The sequence below is a fragment of the Heterodontus francisci genome, chromosome 24 (assembly GCF_036365525.1).
Source record: "Heterodontus francisci isolate sHetFra1 chromosome 24, sHetFra1.hap1, whole genome shotgun sequence".
NCBI classification, from domain to species: domain Eukaryota; kingdom Metazoa; phylum Chordata; class Chondrichthyes; order Heterodontiformes; family Heterodontidae; genus Heterodontus; species Heterodontus francisci.
Window position 1 is genome coordinate 43450955 of NC_090394.1, and position 22607 is coordinate 43473561.

At 44.4% G+C, this 22607-nt stretch overlaps 1 protein-coding gene across 9 annotated transcripts in view; it reads left to right on the forward strand.

The window, feature by feature from the left end:
* The window catches only part of LOC137383351 (interleukin-21 receptor-like), a 136096-nt gene that overhangs the window by 96229 nt on the left and 17260 nt on the right, over positions 1 to 22607 (forward strand). For all 9 annotated transcript variants that reach the window (XM_068056068.1, XM_068056067.1, XM_068056070.1 and 6 more), the window contains 2 exons: positions 1272 to 1380; positions 4489 to 4573. In XM_068056068.1, the coding sequence (XP_067912169.1) occupies positions 1272 to 1380; positions 4489 to 4573 (194 nt within the window). The remainder of the gene's footprint in view (positions 1 to 1271; positions 1381 to 4488; positions 4574 to 22607) is intronic.

Consider the following 22607-nt stretch of genomic DNA (forward strand, 5'->3'; position numbering starts at 1 on the left):
TTTCCTCAACCAGGGATTTCCCCCCCCCCCCCACCCCACAGTGGCAGACATGGCCCACAACCACCGTGCCCATTCCATTTCCCGCACTTCTGCCCTCATCCTCCACCACCACCCCCCCCCCGTCCTCCCCTTCCACCCAACCAGCCTCTACATTCATCCTCCACCATTTCACCACCTCCAGTGCGATGCCACCACCAAACGCATGTTCCTCTCCCCATTTTGCATTCTGAAGGGATTGTTCACTCCACAACACCCTGCTTCACTTCTCAATCACCCCTGACTTCCCCACCCCTTTCCACAGCATCATCCCATTGCAAGCGCAGGAGATCCAACACCTGCTCTTTTACCTCCCCCCTTTTCACTGTCCAAGGCCCCAAAAACTCCTTCCAGGTGAAATGCAATTTACTTGCACTTCTTTCACGCTGCAGCCTCCTCTACATTGGAGAGACAAGACACAGTTTGGGTGATTGCTTTGCGGAACACCTCCATTCAGTCTATGAGCGTGACCCCGAGCGTCTGGTCGCCTGTCATTTTAATTCTCTGCTCCACTCCCAATCTGACCTCTCTGTCCTTGGCCTCCTATACCATTCTAATGAAGCTCATTGTAAGTTCGAGAAATAGCACCTCATCTTTTGACTAGGCATTTTACAGCCTTCCAGACTCAACATTGAGTTCAACAATTTCAGATCATAGTCTCTGCCCCATTTTTATCTTTATGTACTTTTTGTGTTTTTTTTTGTTTTTGGACAGCAGCTGTTGGTGATGTTTCTGCTTTTCACAATTACATCTTCCCTAGACACATTTTTTTTTCTTTATTTGTCCCATTACCAACACTTTTTGCCTTGCAGCATCATCCCTTTATGTCATTTAATGTCTCCTGCCTTCCACCCTAACACAGACCTTCCAGTTTGTTCTTTCCTCCCCTCCCCTGCCCACTTTCCCTGCCTTGCTTAAAAACTGTTACGTCTCAAAGTACTCCCAGACCTGAAGAAGGGCCTTCGACCTGAAATGTTAACTGTTACTCTCTCCACAAATGCTGCCTGAGCTACTTAGTATTTTCAAAATTTTCTGTTTCATTTCAGGTTTCCAGCATCTGCAGTACTTGGCTCTTGTACAAGTATCAGAGCAGCTGTTTGTATAGCACTAGTGTAGACTTGGACCTGTGTACATGCCTTCAAGAGAGAAAACACCACTAAAATGGAAAAAACGATTAACATTTAAAACTGCCACTTTTAATGGAATAACCTTGTCTTTTTTTTTGCACTCTACAGCAGTGTGCAAGACAGACCTGGATCAGATACCCTGGCTTCCACTTCTCTGTGGCTTCACACCGACACTGATTTTAGTTATAGTAGTTGTGATCTTCAATGTACCTCAGAGGTAAGACCACCTGACATTTGCCTCACTTTCCGTAATGTGTACTGGTTCTCTCACAGCCCACGTGTCCTATTCAGTGGGTACGACGTCAGTATGATGGTGCATTACTTGCCATTTTATTCCTGAAGTACAACCCTGTATCTTCCCTGTTACTCCCTTTTTGTGCGGGTTTCCCCATAGAGACCCACCAACACACACACACTCCCCAAACTTGTTCAGTCCTTCTCTCTGCTAAACTCTCTCCTGTTTTCTCCTAAACCTTCTCCTGCTCTCTCTCCTATACCCTCTTGCACTGTTTGTCTGAAACCCTCTCCCATTGTCTCTCCTAAACCCTCATTCATTGTACAGGATCAAAAACAGCCAAAACACCATTGTATACAATCCCAATAAACTAACAACTTCCCATTCACTCCCACTGTGTAGAATGCCAATGGACCAAAACCCTTCCCATTCTTCATGTACAACCCAACAATGACTGTTGGCAGGATATTTCACAATGGGGACCTTGGGTCAAACCAAGACTATCCTCAACTAAGAAAGACACACACATTTCCAACAAGGACAGGTGGAGTAATTAGAACCAGAAACCTGAGCTGATATTCCTTGCTGATCCCAAGGGAACTGAAGCCATTATTAGAACTCCTACTTCCATTACAGCTGAGAGGAATTATCCCCACATTGATTGAGGATTGAATCCTGTGTGTGCTGCTGTGACTCAGTTCCACATCAGCCATTGCAAAATGAAATCTTCATTTAGGGGAACTAATGTTCTGAAATCAGGTTGTGTGGGCCTGGGGGCGGGTGTAGGATATATCATGCAGTGTGGAAAAAGATATAGAGACTGCATAGCTACCTCTATCAAAGACATTCTGCTGGCTTGGCTTGGCTGCGGTCCCTCGCCTCCTCCTCTCGTTTTCACTCAATCATATTTCCCCAGGAAGCTGCTTGTCAGCTTAAGTGAAAGTATAAAAATACAAGCGGGGCAGACAGACCCTAAAAATAAAAACATGCAGCTGTGGCACAAACCTCAAATCAGCCGTTAGTTTTCCTAAAGGCAGAAGTCACATCTGTTTAAGTCCTTTTGAATCTTACAGTAACTCAATTTGAATTGGCTTCTATCCTTGAATTATGATTCGTTACAATTATACAGAATGACAAGCCACTCGGCCCAATCAAGCTCCACTCAAGCCGTACACTAATCCCATATACCCACCCTGTTCCCATATCCCTTTATCCCCCTTTTGTTAAACCACCATATCTAACCTATTCTCAAATCTTGACAAGCTTCAATCACTAACTCTGGTAGTGAATTCACAACCCTCAGTGTAAAGACATTCAGCGAAGAGTTTTCATAAGGTGAGTAGAGAAAGATTATTACCTCTGTTAGGGAGTCAATGCCAAGGAGTAAGATAATAAGAAGAATGAGGAGAGAGGCTAGGAGCCATGTCTTCACACAGAATTGTTGGAGCATGGAATGTTTTGCCACAGGTATGGTTGAGGCATCTTTTAAGGGAAAATTGGATCAATATTTGAAGAGGAAGATTCCTAGGAACAGGAGTAGGCCATTCAGTACCCCAAGCCTGTTACACCAGTCAATTAGAACCTGGCTGATGAACTCTATCCACTTTTGCTCCCAATCCCTTGATACTCTTACCTAACAAAAATCTGTTAATCTCGGTCTTAAAAATTTCAATTGCCCTCAACATCCACAGCTTTTTAGCAGAGTTCCAGATTTCAATACCCTTGATGTGAAAAAATGCTTCAGAAGTTAATTCCTAAACAGCTTAGCTCTTATTTTAAGATTGTGTCTTGTTCTGGCTTCCCCTGGTATAATCTTCTGTTGAATCAACGTTGTACCCCCTCCAAGATCAGTGTATCCTTCCTGAGTTGCTGTGATAAGAACTGAATGCAATTCTCCAGGTGGGGTCTGAGCAAAGCTCCATACAACTGAATTATCACATTTTCCCCTTTATATTCCAAACCCATGAGATAAAGGCCAACAAACCATTCGCATTCCTGATTCCTCTATCTATACACCTGATTTGTGTACTTGGACACCCAAATCCCTTTGTTCTTCCACAGCTTCTATTCTCTCACCATTAAGAAAATATTCCAATTTAGTTTTCTCAGATGCAATGGATTATCTCACCCTTCCCCACATTGAACTCTATCTGCTATAGTTTTTTCCTCATTCACTTAGTCTGTCTATGTCCCTTTGAAACTTCCTCTTCATAGCCACACAACTTGCCAGCTATGGGGACAGGTGGGGCAGTGGGATTAGTTTTGGATTGTGCTCATAAAGAACCAGCCCTGACATGGTGGGCCGAATGGCTTCCTTCTGTGCTGGAAACTTCAACATCTCTAAGTGTCAGCTTCTGTCAGTTGGTAGCTCTGACTCTGACTCAAGGTTGTGGGGTCAAGCCTCACTAGAGACATGAGCACAATCTCAGTACTGAGGGAGCCTTGTATGTTGAATGGGATGTCAAGAAGAGGGGCCACTTAGCTGTTTGTACATGTCCCAGCCTGGCAAACATCCCCATCTCAGCCAGTGCCACTAATCCAGACAAGTCTCTCTGCTGTGCCTGAGAATTTAATGCATCCCAAGCAAAGTAAAGGGGAAAAGAGGGGTAGAGACTCATTACATCAGGGCCAGAGTATGCTGAGGCCTGGTATCAGCATCTTAATGAGGCTCTTCCCAAGTTCCCACCTCACTCTCGGCATCCCACAACCTCAGTGGAAAGCTGACTGATAAAAACCTGGCACAAAGGTCAGCGCTGAAACCCCAGAGACTGGAAGAGTCTATATGCTTCCAGGGGAAAGCAGGACATTTCTGAAACCATCAGATCTCTTGCCCATCCCCAGGCAATTTTCTGCCTTGGGGCCTCTGCCCCATCTGTTGGGCTTCCATTGGGTAACCTGAGAGAGTATTCACTCCTCCAGTCATTCATTGTTTTATGGTCTGCTGTGCACAAAATTAACAACTTCATTTGCCTATACGACTATGCTTTAAAGGAATTAATTGCATGCGGCATGCCTTTGGCTGCGATGAACTGAGATATAAATGTAGGCTATGACTCGCGTTCTCCCTCACTAACTCATCTCCTTTTACAGACTGCGGAAGAAACTGTGGGTGATGACTCCCAATCCAGCCCCATTCTTCAAGCCGCTGTTTGTGGATCACGGAGGGAATTTCACGGTAATGATCCATTACATATTTAACAGGAGATTGGAAGCTCGGGATTCTCACAGCACTGAGCAAATGGCGCAACTCTAAGGCAGGGTCTTTGAAAAATAAAATAGCCAGTGACATTTGAATGTAGTTACAGCATAGAGTGTCATGGGGAGGGAGGTTAATACCAGTGATACTCATACGTGACTACAGCATAGAGTGACACGAGGTTGGAAATTCCTTCAAACTCATTTCTGGGCCTGAAATGGACCCCATGCATGGAGTGAGCACCTGAACTAAGAGACCTGAAGCAGTCCCAAAATTGAGTCTCATTAACATAATCTGCAGCCCATCCCAGCACTGGTAACAGCTACCCAGTTTTCCAGAGGAAGGCGAAAAGAGGTTGAGCCCTCATTTACATATGTAATGGGCCTAACACCCTTTTTAGGCAGCCACCAGTGACGAGTGAAAACTGGCCCAACCCAATATCAGGTTGAATGGCTTTCAGATGTCCTTTGATCATGGGACTTTGGTCCCCAAAATTAACACTCATTTCACTTGATTTATGGTTATGAAACGGGCACTACAAGGTCCAATTGCTTCTCCTCACTGTTTAAAAAGGAATCCTGCATTATTCTTTATTTGAAGGCATTCTGTGTGAGACTGTCTGTTCTGATGATGGGATGAGGCAGTATCCTAGTGCTCATGTGACAGTCCTAATGGGACTCTTTCCACCTGGAAGGGCCCTCAGTGAATGAGTTTGGGACTCTCTTTGCCAAACCCAAGCCGACTGTGTTCAATCAACACTCATTGAAACTCCTCCCCTCTCTGTCTTTCTTCCCTCCTGCACTCTGCAACCTTTTAAACACCAAGCATGGTGTCAACTAGAATTATAGAATGGGCACAGCACAGAGGAGTCTCTTTGGCCTATTGCTCTCTGCAAGATCAACTCAGCTAGTCCCACTGCTCCACCCTTTCCCCTGTAAATTTCTTCTGCTCAGATAATTATCCAATTCTCTTTTGAATGCCACGATTCAATCTGCCTCCACCACACTCTCAAGCAATGCATTCCAGATCCTAACCACAGGCTAAATAAATATTTTTTCCTCATGATCTCTTTGGTTCTTTTGCCATTCGCCTTACATCAGTGTCCTCTGGTTCTCAACCCTTCCGCCAATGAGAACAGTTTCTCTCTATCTACTCTGTCCAGATCCCTTGTAATTTTGAACGTCTCAATGAAAACTCCTCTCAAAGTTCTCTTCTCTTAGGAGAACAGCCCCAGCTTCTCCAATCTATTCACATAACTGAAGTCTCTCATCCCTGAAACCATCCTCATTAGAGCCTTGGTTCAAACATGGACAAAAGAGCTGAACTCAAGAGGTGAGGTGAGAGTGACTGCCCTTGACACCAAGGCAGCATTTGACTGAGTATGGCATCAAGGAGCCCTAGCAAAACTGGAGTCAATGGGAATCAGGGGGAAAACTCTCTGCTGGTTAGAGTTATACCTAGCGCAAAGGAAGATGGCTGTAGTTGTTGGAGGTCAACCATCTGATCTCCAGGACATCACTGCAGGAGTTCCTCAGGGTAGTGTCCTAGGCCCAACCATCTTCAGCTGCTTCATCAATGACCTTCCTTCAATCATAAGGTCAGAAGTGGGGATGTTCACTGATGATTGCACAATGTTCAGCACCATTCGCGACTCCTCAAATACTGAAGCAGTCCGTGTCGAAATGCAGCAAGACCTGGACAATATCCAGGCTTGGGCTGATAAGTGGCAAGTAACATTTGCGCCACACAAGTGCCAGGCAATGACCATGTCCAACAAGAGAGAATCTAACCATCTTCCCTTGACATTCAATGGCATTAACCATCACTGAATCACCCACTATAAACATCCCAGGGGCTACCATTGACCAGAAACTAAACTGGAGTAGCCATATAAATACCATGGCTACATGAGCAGGTCAGAGGCTGGGAATCCTGCGGCGAGTAACTCACCTCCTGACTCCCCAAAGCCTGTCCACCATCTACAAGGCACAAGTCAGGATGGAATACTCTCCACTTGCCTGGATGGGTGCAACTCCAACAACACTCAAGAAGCTCGACACCATCCAGGACAAAGCAGCCCGCTTGATTGGCACACCATCATCAAACATTCACTCCCTCCATCACCGACGCACAGTGGCAGCAGTGTGTACCATCTATGAGATGCACTGCAGCAACGCACCAAGGCTCCTTAGACAGCACCTTCCAAACCCGTGACCTCTACCACCTCGAAGGACAAGGGCAGCAAATGCATGGGAACACCACCACCTGCAACTTCCCATCCAAGTCACACACCATCCTAACTTGGAACTATATCGCCATTCCTTAACTGTCGCTGAGTCAAAATCCTGGAACTCCCTTTCTAACAGCACTGTAGGTGTACCTACCTCACATGGACTGCAGCAGTTCAAGAAGGCAGCTCACCACAACCTTCTCAAGGGCAATTAAGGATGGGCAATAAATGCTGGCCTGGCCAGCGATGCCCACATCCCAAGAATGAATTAAAAAAAAATTCTCATGTATCTTTTCTGCACCCTTTCTAAAGCCTTCACACCCTTCCTAAAGTGTTGTACCCAGAATTGGACACAATACTCCAGTTGAGGCCAAACCAGCGTTGCATACGCATATATGAATTAGGAACAGGAGTAGGCCTAATGGGCCCTCGAGCCTACTCCACAATTTGATAAGATTTGATAAATGTTTTATAAAGGTTCACCATAACTTCCTTGCTTTTGTACTTTATGCCTCTATTTATAAAGCCCAGGATCTCATATGCCTTATTAACTGCTTTCCCAACCTGCTTTGTCCCTTCAGTGATTTGTGCACATATGCTCCTGCTCTTGCACCCCGTTAGAATTTTATTCTTTAATGTATATTGCCTCTCCTCATTCCTCTGCCCAAAATGTATCACTTCACACTTCTCTGCATCAAATTTCATCTGCCATTTGTCTACCTATTCCACAAGTCTGTCTATGTCTTGAGGTCTATCACTATCCCCATCACAGTTCACAATACTTCCATGTTTGTGTCATCTGCAAATTTTGAAATTGTGCCCTGCACACCCAAGTCTAGGTCATTAATATTGATCAGGAAAAGCAGTGGTCCTAATACTGATCCCTGGGGAACCTCACTCTATACCTTCCTCCAGACCAAAAAACAACTGTACGCCTCTACTCTGTTTCCTGTCATTCACCCAACTTCGTATCCATGCTGCTACTGTCCCTTTTATTCCATGGGCTTTAATTTTTCTGAAAACCTGTTATGTGGCACTTTATCAAACGCCTTTTAGAAGCCCATGCACACCACCTCAACCACATTACCCTTATCAACCGTCTCTGTACCTCATCAAAAAACTCAATTAAGTTAAGTGAACACGGTTTGCCCTTAACAAATCAGTGCTGGCTTTCCTTAATTAATCTACATTTGTCCAAATGACTGTTAATTTTGTCCAGGATTATCATTTCTATAGGCTTTCTCACCACTGAGATTAAACTCACTGGCCTGTATTAACTGGGCTTATCCCTGGACACTTTTGTCAACAAGGTTGAAACATTTGCAATTCTCCAGTCCTCTGGCTCCACCCCTGTATCTAAAGAGGATTGGAAGATTATGGCCAGTGCCTTTGCAATTTTCACCCTTACTTCTCTCCGTATCCTTGGATGCATCTGATCCAGCCCTGGTGACTTCAACAACAACAACATAGCCCCTTTGACTTTTTTTATTCATTCATGGGATGTGAACATCGTTGGCTAGGCCAACATTTATTGCCCATCCCTAATTGCCCTTGAGAAGGTGGTGCTGAGCTGCCTTCTTGAACCGCTGCAGTCCTTGGGGTATAGGTACTGTTACGACTGAGGTGGGAGGAGTGCACTGTTTTTTCTAGTTCCACTTCTCCACAGGTCACAACATATATTTAAATGTTTACCCACCTACCAATATGGTCAATCTTATACTCTACTTTTTATCCCTGAATAAAATACACCAATAAGGTTTCTTTAACAAACAACAAAATTATCAGTTTATTATAAAACAAGACTTATCCAGTAACAAAGCAAAGTATTAACACACAGACTGAAATATGAAAGTTCCCTTTTTACCTTAGCCCCTCATACACACACACAGATACACAAACACACATACACACCGGTTAAAGGAAAAATACAGATTTTCTCTGCAGAGCACTTTTACAAAAAAAAAACAAATAAAAATGAATACTTTGGCCAAATACTTGTTAATTCCTGAAGAAAATGGACGATAGATGTTGTATCCCAAAATGGCATACAGTCTGACATCCAAATACACATAGACAGCTCACTGGGATCTTTTCTGGAGCAATTCTTTTCATGTGACATCGAGAATTAATCTGGCAAACTTTCCAGGAGCTCCTCAGGAGAAACATGGCATTTCACAGAGACAAGTGGAAGGAGGCAAGCTGGATGTTTCTCTCTTGGCAGATTGATTTCCAATTGCTTTCAAACACGGCCCGTACCCCAACTGAACCAAAACAAAATCACCGAAGCAAAACCAAACAACAAGTCAGAAACTCCTGACCCTCATAAATTGTGACATGTCACTTCTCTGTAAACATCTCCCCCAAGTCACCAAAATTTCTGTTGTTTATTGAGCTTAAGGCATGTGACTTCCAGTAAAGGTTGTTTTCAAACAAGACCCCAAGTGTCCTTCCGGCGACCTCTGTTAAAAACAAAGTCCAGTATCTATGGAATCACCTCGGTTCTCCAATGAATCCATCTCCACAAATCTAACACACAAATCCTCAAAAAAAATTAATAAAATAGAAGCACCTTCATAACAGTGCACCAAATGCTGTTAGGAAGGGAGTTCCAGGATTTTCACCCAGCGACAGTGAATGGTGATATAGTTCCAAGTCAGGATGGCTTGGAAGGGACCTTGCAGGTGGTGATGTTCCCATGCATCTGCTGCCATGTCCTTCTAGGTGGTAGAGGGTGCGGGTTTGGAAGGTGCTGTCGAAGGAGCCTTGGTGAGTTGCTGCAGTGCATCTCATAGATGGTACACCCTGCTGCCACTGTGCATCGGTGGTGAAGGGAGTGAATGTTGAAGGTGGTGGATGGAGTGCCTATCAAACGGACTGCTTTTTCCTGGATGGTGTCGAGCTTCTTGAATGTTGTTGGAACTGTACCTATCCAGGCAAGTGGAGATTATTCCATCACACTCCTGACTTGTGCCTTGTGGATGATGAACAAGCACTGGGGAGTCAGGAGGTGAGTTACTTGCCACAGATTTCCCAGACTCTGAAATGATCTTGTAGCCAGAGTATTTATATGACTGATCCAGTTCAGTTTCTGGTCAATGGTAACCCCCAGATGTTGATCGTGGGGGAATTCAGCGATGGTAATGCCATTGAACATTAAAGGGAGATGGTTAGATTCTGTCTTGTTTGAGATGGTCATTTGTGTAGCGCGAATGTTACTTGCCACTTATCAGCCCAAGCCTGGATAGTGTCCAGGTCTTTCTGCATCTGGACAAGGGCTGCTTCATTATCTGAGGAGTCGCGAATGGTGCTGAACATTGTGCAATCATCAGTGAACATCCCCACTTCTGACCTTAAATTGGAGGGAAGGTCGTTGAGAAAGCAGCTGAAGATGTTTGGGCCTAGAACACTACTCTGAGGAACTCGTGCTGTGATGTCCTGGGACTGAGATGATTGACCTCCAACAGCCGCAACCATCTTCCTTAGTCCTAGGTATGACTCCAACCAGTAGAAAGTTTTCTCCCGGATTCCCATTGACTCCAGTTTTGCTTGGGCTCCTTTTTTTTCTTATTAGAGGGAGCTTTACTCTGTATCTAACCCTGTTTTTATCCCTTTTTTTAGATCTTTACTCTGTATCTAACCTATATATTTTTTTGTGAATGTGTTGTTTGGGCTCCTTGATGCCATACTCGATCAAATGCTGCCTTGATGTCAAGACAGTCACTCTTGCCTCATCTCTGGAGTTCAGCTCTTTTGTCCATGCTTGGACCAAGGCTGTAATGAGGTCAGGAGCTGAGTGGCGCTGGCAGAACCCAAACTTAGCATCAGTGACCAGATTATTGCTGAGCAAATGCCGCTTGATAGATGACCCCCTTCACTGCTTTGCTGATGATCAAGAGTAGATTGATAGGGCGGTAATTGGCCGGGTTGGATTTGTCCTGCTTTTTGTGGACAGGACATACTTGGGCAATTTTCCACATTGCTGGGTAGATGCTAGTGTTGTAGCTGTACTGGAACAGCTTGGCTAGGGGCATGGCTAATTCTGGAGCACATGTCTTCAGTGCTATTGCCAGAACATTGTCAGGGCCAATAGACTTTGCAGTATCCAGTGCCTTCCGAAGAAGGGTCACTGACCCGAAACGTTAACTCTGCTTCTCTTTCCACAGATGCTGCCAGACCTGCTGAGTGGTTCCAGCATTTCTTGTTTTTATTTCAGCTTTTCTAACACCTCTTTATCAACTTTTAGCCCATCCAGTGTCTCAACTACCTCCTCTTTCACTATGACTTAGGCAGCATCTTCTTCCTTGGCAAAGACAGATTCAAAGTACTCAATAAGTAAGTCAGCCATGCTGCCTGCCTCCATGTGTAATTCTCCTTTTTTGTCCCTAATTGGCTCCACTCATCTTTTTATCACCCTTTTACTATTTGTGTCCTTGTAGAAGACTTTTGGATTCCCTTTTATGTTAGCCATGAATCTCTTCTCACACTCTGTGTCTTTGTTTTTATCACTTCCCCCCTGAGCTTTCTATAGTCAACCTGGTTCTCACTTGTATTATCAACCTGACATCTGTCATACGCACCCTTTTTCTGCTTCATCTTACTCTCTATCACTTTCATTATCCAGGGAGCTCTGACATTGTTTGTCCTACCTTACCCCTCATGGAAAGTACCTTGACTGTACCTGAACTAACTCCTCTTTAAAGGCAACCCATTGTTCCTTTACAGTTTTGTCTGCCAATCTTTGATTCCAATTTACCTGGACCACATCCATTCTCACACCATTGAAATTCGCCTTCCCCTAATTAATTATTTTTATCATGTATTGCTCCTTGTTCTTTACCATAGCTAACCTGAACTGTCATTTAAATGTATCCATAGCAACATTTGATCCATTTGACCCACCTCATTCCCCAGAACCAGAATTGCTTTCTTTCTCTTCTCTGTCCTTTCCTCTGACCAACAATTTTCATTTTACCTCAACGTCTTTCCTACTCTCTCCAACCATTCTGGTGTCTCGCACTGTGGGAATGGCTTCTCCTCCTGGTCTCCTGCCCCGTACGACTCAGCCTTTCACCTGGCAATTTTAGTTCAAAATAGAAATCTGAACCTGAACAGGGACAAATCTGAACAGTTCACAGGTTGTCTGGCTGGACCCCGAGATACATGTGATGTGCAGCTTCAGCTGCCTACACTATTCAGTTCCACCACTAGATGTCATGGGCGTACTGCATCATTGCCTATTGCTGTTAAACTGCTCAATGCAACGTGGACAATTGATAGTTTTCTGACATGCACTGAGTGTGGCTGGTTAGAGAACAGTTTGCAATGGATGGAGTGAGAAGGAAGTAGAGAGAGAGGCTGGAGACTACTGCTGAGAGAAGGATTGTTCGGATAAATCTTCCTCTACTCTGTCTCATCAACACTCCCAGGGCAGGTGCAGCATGGATTCAATACAGAATAAAAGCTTCCTTTTTCACTGTCCCATCAAACACTCCCAGGACAAGTAGAGAACAGGTTAAATACAGAGTGGAGTGGGAAAATCTTCCTTGCAATTTGACATTCCAAAGGCCTTACATGATGCACCCCAGCCCCCCCAATTCCATTTTACCAAAAGCCCTGTATCAATCACATACTTATCCCACTGCCCTACTCTCTCCCCAGAACCCTGTATCAATCACTTACCATACTTATCCCACTGCCCTACTCTCTCCCCAGAACTCTGTATCAATCCCAAACTAATCCCACTGCCCCACTCTCTCCCCAGAACCCTGTATCAATCACATACTTATCCCACTGCCCCACTCTCTCCCCAGAACCCTGTATTAATCACAAACTAATCCCACTGCCCTACTCTCTCCCCAGAACCCTGTATCAATCCCAAACTAATCCCACTGCCCTACTCTCTCCCCAGAACCCTGTATTAATCACAAACTAATCCCACTGCCCTACTCTCTCCCCAGAACCCTGTATCAATCCCAAACTAATTCCACTGCCCTACTCTCTCCCCAGCACCCTGTATCAATCCCAAATGAATCCCACTGCTCCACTCTCTCCCCAGAACCCTGTATCAATCACAAACTAATCCCACTGCCCTACTCTCTCCCCAGAACCCTGTATCAATCACTTACCATACTTATCCCACTGCCCTACTCTCTCCCCAGAACTCTGTATCAATCCCAAACTAATCCCACTGCCCCACTCTCTCCCCAGAACCCTGTATCAATCACATACTTATCCCACTGCCCCACTCTCTCCCTCGAACCCTGTATCAATCACATACTTATTCCACTGCCCCACTCTCTCCCCAGAACCCTGTATCAATCCCAAACTAATCTCACTGCCCCACTCTCTCCCTAGAACCCTGTATCAATCACATACTTATTCCACTGCCCCACTCTCTCCCCAGAACCCTGTATCAATCCCAAACTAATCTCACTGCCCCACTCTCTCCCTACAACCCTGTATCAATCACATAATTATCCCACTGCCCTACTCTCTCCCCATAGCCCTGTATCAATCCCAAACTAATCCCACTGCCCCACTCTCTCCCCAGAACCCTGTATCAATCCCAAACTAATCCCACTGCCCCACTTTTTCCCCAGAACCCTGTATCAATCCCAAATGAATCCCACTGCCCTACTCTGTATCCATAGCTCTGTATCAATCTCAAACCAATCCCATTGCCCATATTTCAGCTGCCCCCCACCCAAGACCCAATGTCACTCATTGTCCAGTCACCAGCCCCACCCACCATCCCTGCAATGTCATTTGTTGCTGACCAGATGCATTTCCAGAATTCCTCACACCAAGTTGAATCATCAATAGATTGTTGGTTGCTTTTCAATGTAGAGCATCACTGGACGCTGACTGTACAATAAAGGAGATGTTCAAAAATATTCTCGATGCCCACAAATGCCATCCGTTGATCTTATTAAGGCAAAGAGAATCAAAACATCCGGCACTTGCTGCAGTGACAGGAAGCTCAGCCAAAAGTAGGTTTTGCGACAAGTTGATGACATGCTCAGATACTTGAAGATTAAGGAGATAGACTTCCTGCCCCCTGAATGTTGCACTGATCAAGACTTAAATCTGCTTTTTCCTTTACAACTGTTGGCAGTTGCTCTTTGCAGATACCTTACAGCAGTGTGTGCATTGAATGGAATCCCAATGAGGCAAACCCCTTCCCATTCACTATCATTGTACAAATTTCCAACAGACCAAAACTGTTCCCATTCATTCCCATTGTATAGAATTCCAGTGGTGCAAACCCCTTCTCATTCACCCCCTCTCTCCAGAACCCCAATGGACCAATCCCCTTTCCATTCAGGAGAGGTGGGGATTTGAAACCCATTTAGAATCAATGCCTTCAGGAGAGGAAGGGAGCTGTACCCCAGTAAGAATCAGCGTCTTCAGGAAAGATGGGAATCTAAAACCCAATGAGAGTCAGCGACTCCAGGAGAGTTGTGGAGAAAATTGGTCTCCAAGGTAATTAGCATCCAAGATAACACTTACAAATTGGCTATCAGTATAACATGCTGACAATGAGTTGAAGTGCTGATGTCTCCTCAACCTTTACAGAATTCTGATGCCACTACTGAGTTTCACAAGCTTTGGCTCATAGATAATTCTTTCAGAAAAGATGCAGCCCAGGAACTGAACTCACCTTGAATGACACTTGGTGAGATGCAAACATATGTCACTGGTTTTTGATGGGCCCTTTCTTATTTTTGATTGGATGGGCTAGTTGCCATGCAGATGGTATGGCCTGATGTTTTGTGCTATCCTTCTATCAGGTCTTAGCTTCCTCTGATGAAAATCGAAGCAACATAACTCTGCAGTTGCCCAGAGAATTTAACATACTTACAAAAGAACTCCCTTTGCAATGGTCTTATGTAGGCTGACTGTTGAACAGGAATAAACTACAGCAAGAAGGACTTTGAATAAAAAGTTCACTGCTGCTCTACTTTAATCAGTACTTCCAACATTTTCCAGTTTTGTGCATCCACTCAATACACTGTGAGCAAAAGCTCACGAGACATGGGAACTGGAGAAACAGCAAAAATCCCACATGCTGTTTTTTTTTATTTATTCTTTCACGGTGCTTTCCTGTGCTGTACTGTTCTTTGTATGACTCCAACCAGCGGAGGGTTTTCCCCCTGATTCCCATTGACTTCAGTTTTGCTAGGGCTCCTTGATGCCATACTCGGTCAAATGCTGCCTTGATGTCAAGGGCAGTAACTCTCATCTCACCTCTTGAGTTCAGCTCTTTTGTCCATGTTTGAACCAAGGCTATAATGAGGTCAGAAGCTCAGTGGCCCTGACAGAACCCAAAGTGAGCATCAGTGAGCAGGTTATTGCTGAGTAAGTGCTGCTTGATAGCACTGTCGACGACACCATCCATCACTTTGCTGATGATCAACAGTAGATTGATGGGGCGGCAATTGGCCAGGTTGGATTTGTCCTGCTTTTTGTGTACAGGACAGACCTAGGCAATTTTCCACATTGTCGGGTAGATACCAGTGTTGTAGCTATATTGGAACATCTTGGTTGTTGTACTGTTTGCAGGATCACAAGAATGGATCAGATGTAGAAGGTCTTTCTGTACTAATGACCTCGGCTTTGCAGATTACCAATCCCACCCTATCAACAGTGAAGCCTTTCAGATCCACTGGTGTTAATAACCATGACCAATATGTAAATGACTCCACTGCGAGCCATGTAGCTTGGTAATTGGCTTGGATACGTAGATCCCAGCCAGATAATATTCTCGTAGTTAAGTAATGGACACCATTTTTGGGTGTTGTGAATATGAACCAAAGCTTTGGCCGAATTGGCTGTCTTCACTGTCTGTATTTAGGTGAATGTCAATTACTCCATTATACACAACCACTGGTTGATGAAGGCTATGGATTTGAGTCCCACAGTCAGGCTTCAGTTTATCATCCAGGCTGATACTCCAGTGCAGTAGTGAGTAAGGGCAGCATTGTCAGAGGTTCCATCCTTTAGATGAGATGCTAAACTGAGCTCTGTTTGCTTGTTCAACATATTAAAAAATATCTATCACTGTTAGAACAGGGCGTTCTCCCAGTGTCCGGTCTAATGTTGCTCCCTCAATCAATGCTCAATCATGTGTTATAAAATCAGAAAATGCTGAAAATACTCCATAGGCCTGGCAGCATCTGCGGAGAGAGCAACACAGTTAATGAGCAGAATTTTCCAAGCCCCAGGGTGGCAGGCTTGGAGGTGGTAGGGCCAGGAAAACATCAGGGAGCTGGATCAGGATAGCACCCTGACATATTCCCGCTGCCGGAGATGTTTCCCAGAGGCTGATCAGGATGTGGATCGGCTGCCTGCTGAACAGAAGTGGGCAGTAGAGCATGGCTACCCAACCCGAACCTGATGGGACCCGACGACATGTGTCGGGTTCGGGTTGGGTCGGGTCGCTCTTCCGGGTCCGGCACTTGGGCTCGGGTCTGCTCGGGTCAGGCCGAGTCGGACACAGTGACAGCCAGGACATCAAAGCGGGAAACACTTCGCACTAGTCTGCAGTGAGCAATTCCATCCAAGGTAGAGCACAACCTCTTTAATATAATCAACTTTATTTCAGTGGTTGGGTTGGGTCGGGTCGGGCACGGGAAAAAATGAAAGAGTTCAGGCCGGGTCGGGCTCTCGTCGGATGTGGTTCCGTCGGGCTCAGGTCGGGTTTCATTTGCAGACCTGAGCAGGCCTTTAGTGGACAGACACTTTAAATAGTTAAGGCCCCAATTAGGGGCAATTTAGAGGGCCTGCTGGCCCTCAATGTAGGGAGTCACCCTGCGGCAGGCTGAGGGGCTATCAGAGCTGGAGGCTCCATCCCACAAAGAGGGCACCACTGGCAGCAATGGCCGCACCTGTGCTCCAAACACTGCTGCTGGAGGGGATTGCCCTCCACTCCAAAGGGTCTGCCTGCTTGGCCCCTCTGAATTTATAGTATAAATTTATGTCTCTGAGGGCGCCTCTATTTTGGGGCACCCTGGAGGTCTTCTACCTGCCTCAGCAGTGCCCACCTCTCCCGGTGGGGCTACCGCAGCTCTACAGCTACCGGCCCTGTGATTGGGCTTGCAGCATTGAAAGTCCACCCACCATCCAAAGTGTTGAGCACAATTAATGCAAGTATTATTTCCATGAAACACCCTCCTGTGACTGACCTGTTCAACAAGTTAGGATCAACTCAGATGTCAGCCAAAGAGAAACTTATGTTCCAGATTATAGTCTTGATGCAAGGACAGAACGTCAGGAAGAGGAATGATGGGGCTGAAGGGGTGGGGGGAGGGATGTTGGGGAGCGGGGGTCAACAGTTGGAAATAAAACCATTGTTCCTAGTTTGAATTAGAGTGTAATAACATTATCATCAGTGCCTCTTTCAAAGAGAGAGTGTCACCATTCAGATCCCCTTTGGAATGGACGGAATGTCACCATTTGGACCTCTTTTCTGGACAGAGTCTCGCTGTAGAATTTTACAGCAGAGAGGAGGCTATTCAGCTCATTGGGCCTGAGTTGGAACTTTAAAAAGAACTACCCATTCAGCCCCATTATCTTCCCCTCTTCTATATCATTTTATTTTTCAAATATTTGTCCACTTCCTTGTTAAAAGTTATTCTGGGATTCTGTTTCTGGTCAGATATTCCATGTTCTAACAACACACTGTGTTAAAAAAAAAGAAAAAACAATCTCCTTACCTCTCCCTTTGTTCATGAACTTCACTTTATGCCCACCGGTTACTGATTCTCATCCATCAGTGGGCATAGTTTTTCTTGATTTATTTTATTAAAAGCCCCTCATAATTGAACCCCTCTATCAGATCTTCTTGTCTCTTCTAATGAATTCTTCTAATCTCTCCTCATAACAAAAGCCCTCATCCCTGGGATCATCTTAGTGAATTCTTTTGCACCCTCTCCACAGCCTTAATATTCTTCCTAAAGCAAGGTGCCCAAAATATCCCAACTCCAAACTAACACCAGGAGTAGCCCATTCAGCTCCTCAAGTCTGTTCTGCCATTCAGTCAGATCATGGTTGATTTGTGCCTTACACAGAAACATAGAAAATAGGAACAGGAGTAGGCCATTTGGCCCTTCGAGCCTGCTCGGCCATTCATTATGATCATGGCTGATCATCCAACTCAGTAACCTGTTCCCGCTTTCACTCCATACCCTTTGACCCTTTACACCCAAGAGCTATATCTAAATCCTTTTTGAAAACATTCAATGTTTTGGCCTCAACTGCTTTCTGTGGTAGCGAATTCCACAGGCTCACCATTCTTGTGGTGAAGAAATTTCTCTTCATCTCAGTCTGAAAAGTTTACCCCGTATCCTTAGACTATGACCCCTGGTTCTCGACTCCCCCAACATCGGGAACATCCTTCGTACATCTACCCTGTCAAGTCCTGATAGAATTTTATAGGTTTCTATGAGATCCCCCCTCACTCTTCTGAACTCCAGCGAATATAATCCTAACTGACTCAATCTCTCCTCATACGTCAGTCCCGCCATCCCAGGAATCAGTCTAGTAAACCTTCCCTGCACTCCCTCTACATCCTTCCTCAGATAAGGAGACCAAAACTGCACACAATATTCCAGGTGTGGCCTCACCAAGGCCCTGTATAATTGCAGCAAGACATCCCTGCTTCTGTACTCGAATCCTCTCGCTATGAAGGTCAACATACCATTTGCCTTTTTTACCGCCTGTTGCACCTGCATGATTACCTTCGGCGACTGGTGTACGAGAACACCCAGGTCTCGCTGCATATTCCCCTCTCTCAGTTTATAGCCGTTCAGATAATAATCTGCCTTCCTGTTTTTGCTACCAAAGTGGATAACCTCACATTTATCCACATTATACTGCATCTGCCATGCAGTTGCCCACTCACTCAACTTGTCGAAATCACCCCGAAGCCTCTCTGCATCCTCCTCACAACTCACCCTCCCACCCAGTTTTGTGTCATCTGCAAATTTGGAGATATTACATTTAGTTCCCTCATCTAAATCATTAATATATATTGTGAATAGCTGGGGTCCTAGCACCGATCCCTGCGGTACCCCACTAGCCACTGCCTGCCATTCGGAAAAAGACCCATTTATCCCTACTCTTTGTTTCCTGTCCGCCAACCAATTTTCTATCCATCACAATACACTACCCCCAATCCCATGCGCTTTAATTTTACATGCTAATCTCTTATGTGGGACTTTGTCGAAAGCCTTCTGAAAGTCCAATAAACCACATCCATTTGCACCCCCATATCAACTCTACTTCTAGAGTTGAAGAATTCTAATAGATTTGTCAAGCATGATTTCCCTTTCATAAATCCATGCTGTCTCTGCCCGAATCTACCACTGTTCTCCAAGTGCTCTGCTATAAAATCTTTGATAATGGACTCTACAATTTTCCCCATTACCGACGTCAGGCTGACTGGTTTATAGTTCCTGCTTTCTCTCTACCTCCCTTTTTAAATAGTGGGGTTACATTAGCTACCCTCCAATCTGTAGGAACTGTCCCAGGGTTTATAGAATCTTGGAAGATGACCACCAATGCATCCACCATTTCTACGGCCACTTCCTTAAGTGCATACCATCAGGCCCTGGGGATTTATTGGCCTTCAATCCCATCAATTTCCCCAACACCATTTCTTTACTAATACTGATAATCACCTCCATTCACCAGCTTTTGCTCCTTAGATTTTTGTACGGTAAGGTCTCAGTCTAGAAAATGAGAGCTACAACATGACTTTTATAAATTTAAACTTCCTCTTTCCAGGTTTAATCCAGCATTAAGGTAATCCAATCATCTGCACCCACTTTTTAGGAGAGAGATCTAGGGTCCAAAGTGAGCCAAATCCAACCATTGGTCTTCTGTATTGGCTATTCAGAGCCAGGAAAGGTTCGGAGTGCTATGATGTGTCATTGGGCTGAGGACAACATTCCCATTCCTAATAATTATCCACTCAGTCCTGTTGAAAGGTGCACACACCAGCACTGGGGTGAGAACAGAATTGTCATTCCCTCCCATTGTCATATAACCAATTGACAATCATGCTCTGGATTCTGTTATGGCTATGTGGTGAGGGGTGTGGGTGGGTCCCACTTTTTAACTCCCACCTGACCGCAGCAAGTGTTCTTTTGTTACTAGAGTTTTACCCCTTTGTGTTTTATTTGTCAAATAGACAGCGATAGATTTTCTTGTAGGTTTAAAACAGATTAATTATTTATTGAGCAATATACCTTATCCTAAAATTGTTAGAACCGCATCCACTCACATGTTCACTCGTACACATGCACACACAAGAGACAGATAGAGAGGAAAAGAGATAAGTGGTTGTAAGTGGGAGTAGGTTTTGGGGGTCATGGTAAACCTTTTGAATTCTCTTGAAAGTCAAGTTCTTGTTGGTTGCAAGCCTGAGGTGTTTGTAGGTTTCTCTCTTGTTTGAATGTTCAGTTGAATACAGTGGATCACTGCTAATTCACTGCTGTTTAAGTAAAGATGTAGAATTTTACAGCAGGGCGCTTCCCTTCTGACTTGCTGGATCTTTCCCAGCACCTTAGCTGGAAACCAGATTCTTGGTGATGCTTCTTTCTGGGTGTCTTCCTCTCTCTCTTCAGGGAGCTGCCTTTAAGGTCAAAAATGTTTTCACACCTTTGTCTTGGTTGGGAGATGTGGATCTCCCTCCCTATGGTGACCAACAATGGCATAGGATGTGGCGACTTCACACTTTCTTTGTTTCAGAGGAACCCATTCCATTCAAAATTGTCTCTTGATGGCTTCAGGATGAGAATAATCTGGTAATGGTGTTTCCACTTTATACCTTCTTTGTTTCAGAACCCATTCAATTAAGGATGGGTGTAATTGACCACTCCCAGCCAAAAGATATTCCTTTGTCCCTGTCAGACAGTTTGAATATATAAAGGCCAGGTCATTTACCTTTGGCAGCCATTTTTAGCAGCATTGTCCGTTTTTTAAAAAATGGTCAATTTTTATAATTCTTTAGCCTGTATTTTTTCATCGTTGCACTTCTTGTACACATGGCAATTCTGACAGGAATAGTGAGCATCCAATAAAGCCTCCATAGGCAGCTGCTGAATTGCACCCAGTGTGAAGCTCTGCACGTAGAAGAAAAGAGGAAGGAATTTGAAGAAAATAAGAGTTCCCATTTATAGAGTTGCTAATGATTTTGTAGTTTCCCAGTCTGAGATGAAGTAGATGAATCCCATCTACCTCTATTGCTTTTAAATGGATAAGCTTATCAGAGCAGGAGTCAGTTGATGCACGCACAGATGCAAACACGCAAAGACTCGAACTCACTCAGACACACACGAGTACACTCGAACTCACTCAGACACACACGAGTACATACACACTCAGCATTCATACACACACAGGCTAGCAATCAGAAACCATGAAGTGTTGTTCATGTTTTTTCCTGTTTGATGGCCCTTTGAGATATTATGATCGATCAGTACAAGAGCTTGTGTAAATAACAATAGCAAGTGAGAAAACCTCGAAGCTTGCTCAAAACTTAGAGAGAGAGAGAGAGACACGCCACACAGTTTCCTCTCAAGAGCAAAGCAGATCAGCAGCACGTACGAGGAAGAATTAGGAATCGGCATGCAGGACTTGCTGTGGCTTGTGGTGATGCTGCTAAACCTGTGAATTTATCTATGCTTCACAGTATCAGTCTCCTGATTTCATATTTTTTAAACACAGTTGTTTTTGTAATAGTATCATAGAATGATACAACACAGAACACATTTGGCCCATCGAGCTTGTGCCAGTTCTTTGAAAGAGCTAACCAATTAGTCCCACTCCCTTGTTCTTTCCCCATAGCACTGTAAATTTCATTTCTTCAAGTATTTATTTAATTCTCTTTTGTAAGTTACTATTGAATCTGCTACCACCTTCCTTTCAGGCAGTGTATTCACAATCACAAAAACTTGCTGTGTAGAAGAGAAACTTGTATCGCCTCTGGTTCTTTTGCCAGTCACCTTAAATCTGCGTCCTCTGGTTACTAACCCTTCTGCCACGAGAAACAGATTCTCCTTATTTACTCTATCGAAATCATTCATAATTTTGAATACTTCTATTAAATCTCCCCTTAACCTTCTCTGCTCTAAGGAGAACAACCCCAACTTCTCTAGTATCTCCGCCTAACTGAAGCCCCTCATCCCTGCTACAATTCTAGTAAATCTCTTCTGTATCTTTTGCAAGACCTTGACATCTTTCCAAAAATGCGGTGCCCAGAATTGAACACAGTACTCCAGCTGAGGCCTAACCAGTGTTTTGTAAAGGTAAAGCCTAACTTCCTTGCTTTTGTACTCTATTAATAAAGCCAGGGATTCCATATGCTTTTTTAACAGCCTTCTCAACTTGTCCTGCCACCTTCAAAGATTTGTGTATATATACCCCCAGGTCTCTCGGTCCCTGCATTCCCTTTAAAATTGTACTATTTAGTTTATAAGAGGTGAGTAAAGGAGTGCACAGGACAATGTCTATGGAAATTTCTATATGAACTTCAAGAAGACATTCATTATAGTCTCTCATAATAGACTTCGTTAAAATTGAACATCATGCAATTGAGGGCAAATTATTGATCCGGTTAGGAAATGGTCTAAGCGGCAGGAGACAGAGAGTAGGGATACTACTCAGGTACTCAAAGTAGCAGGATGTGATGATGTCCCATAAAAATCTGTATTGGGGCCTCAACTAATTTATTATTGTATTTATTAACAACTTAGATGACGGGATAAAGAGCCACATATC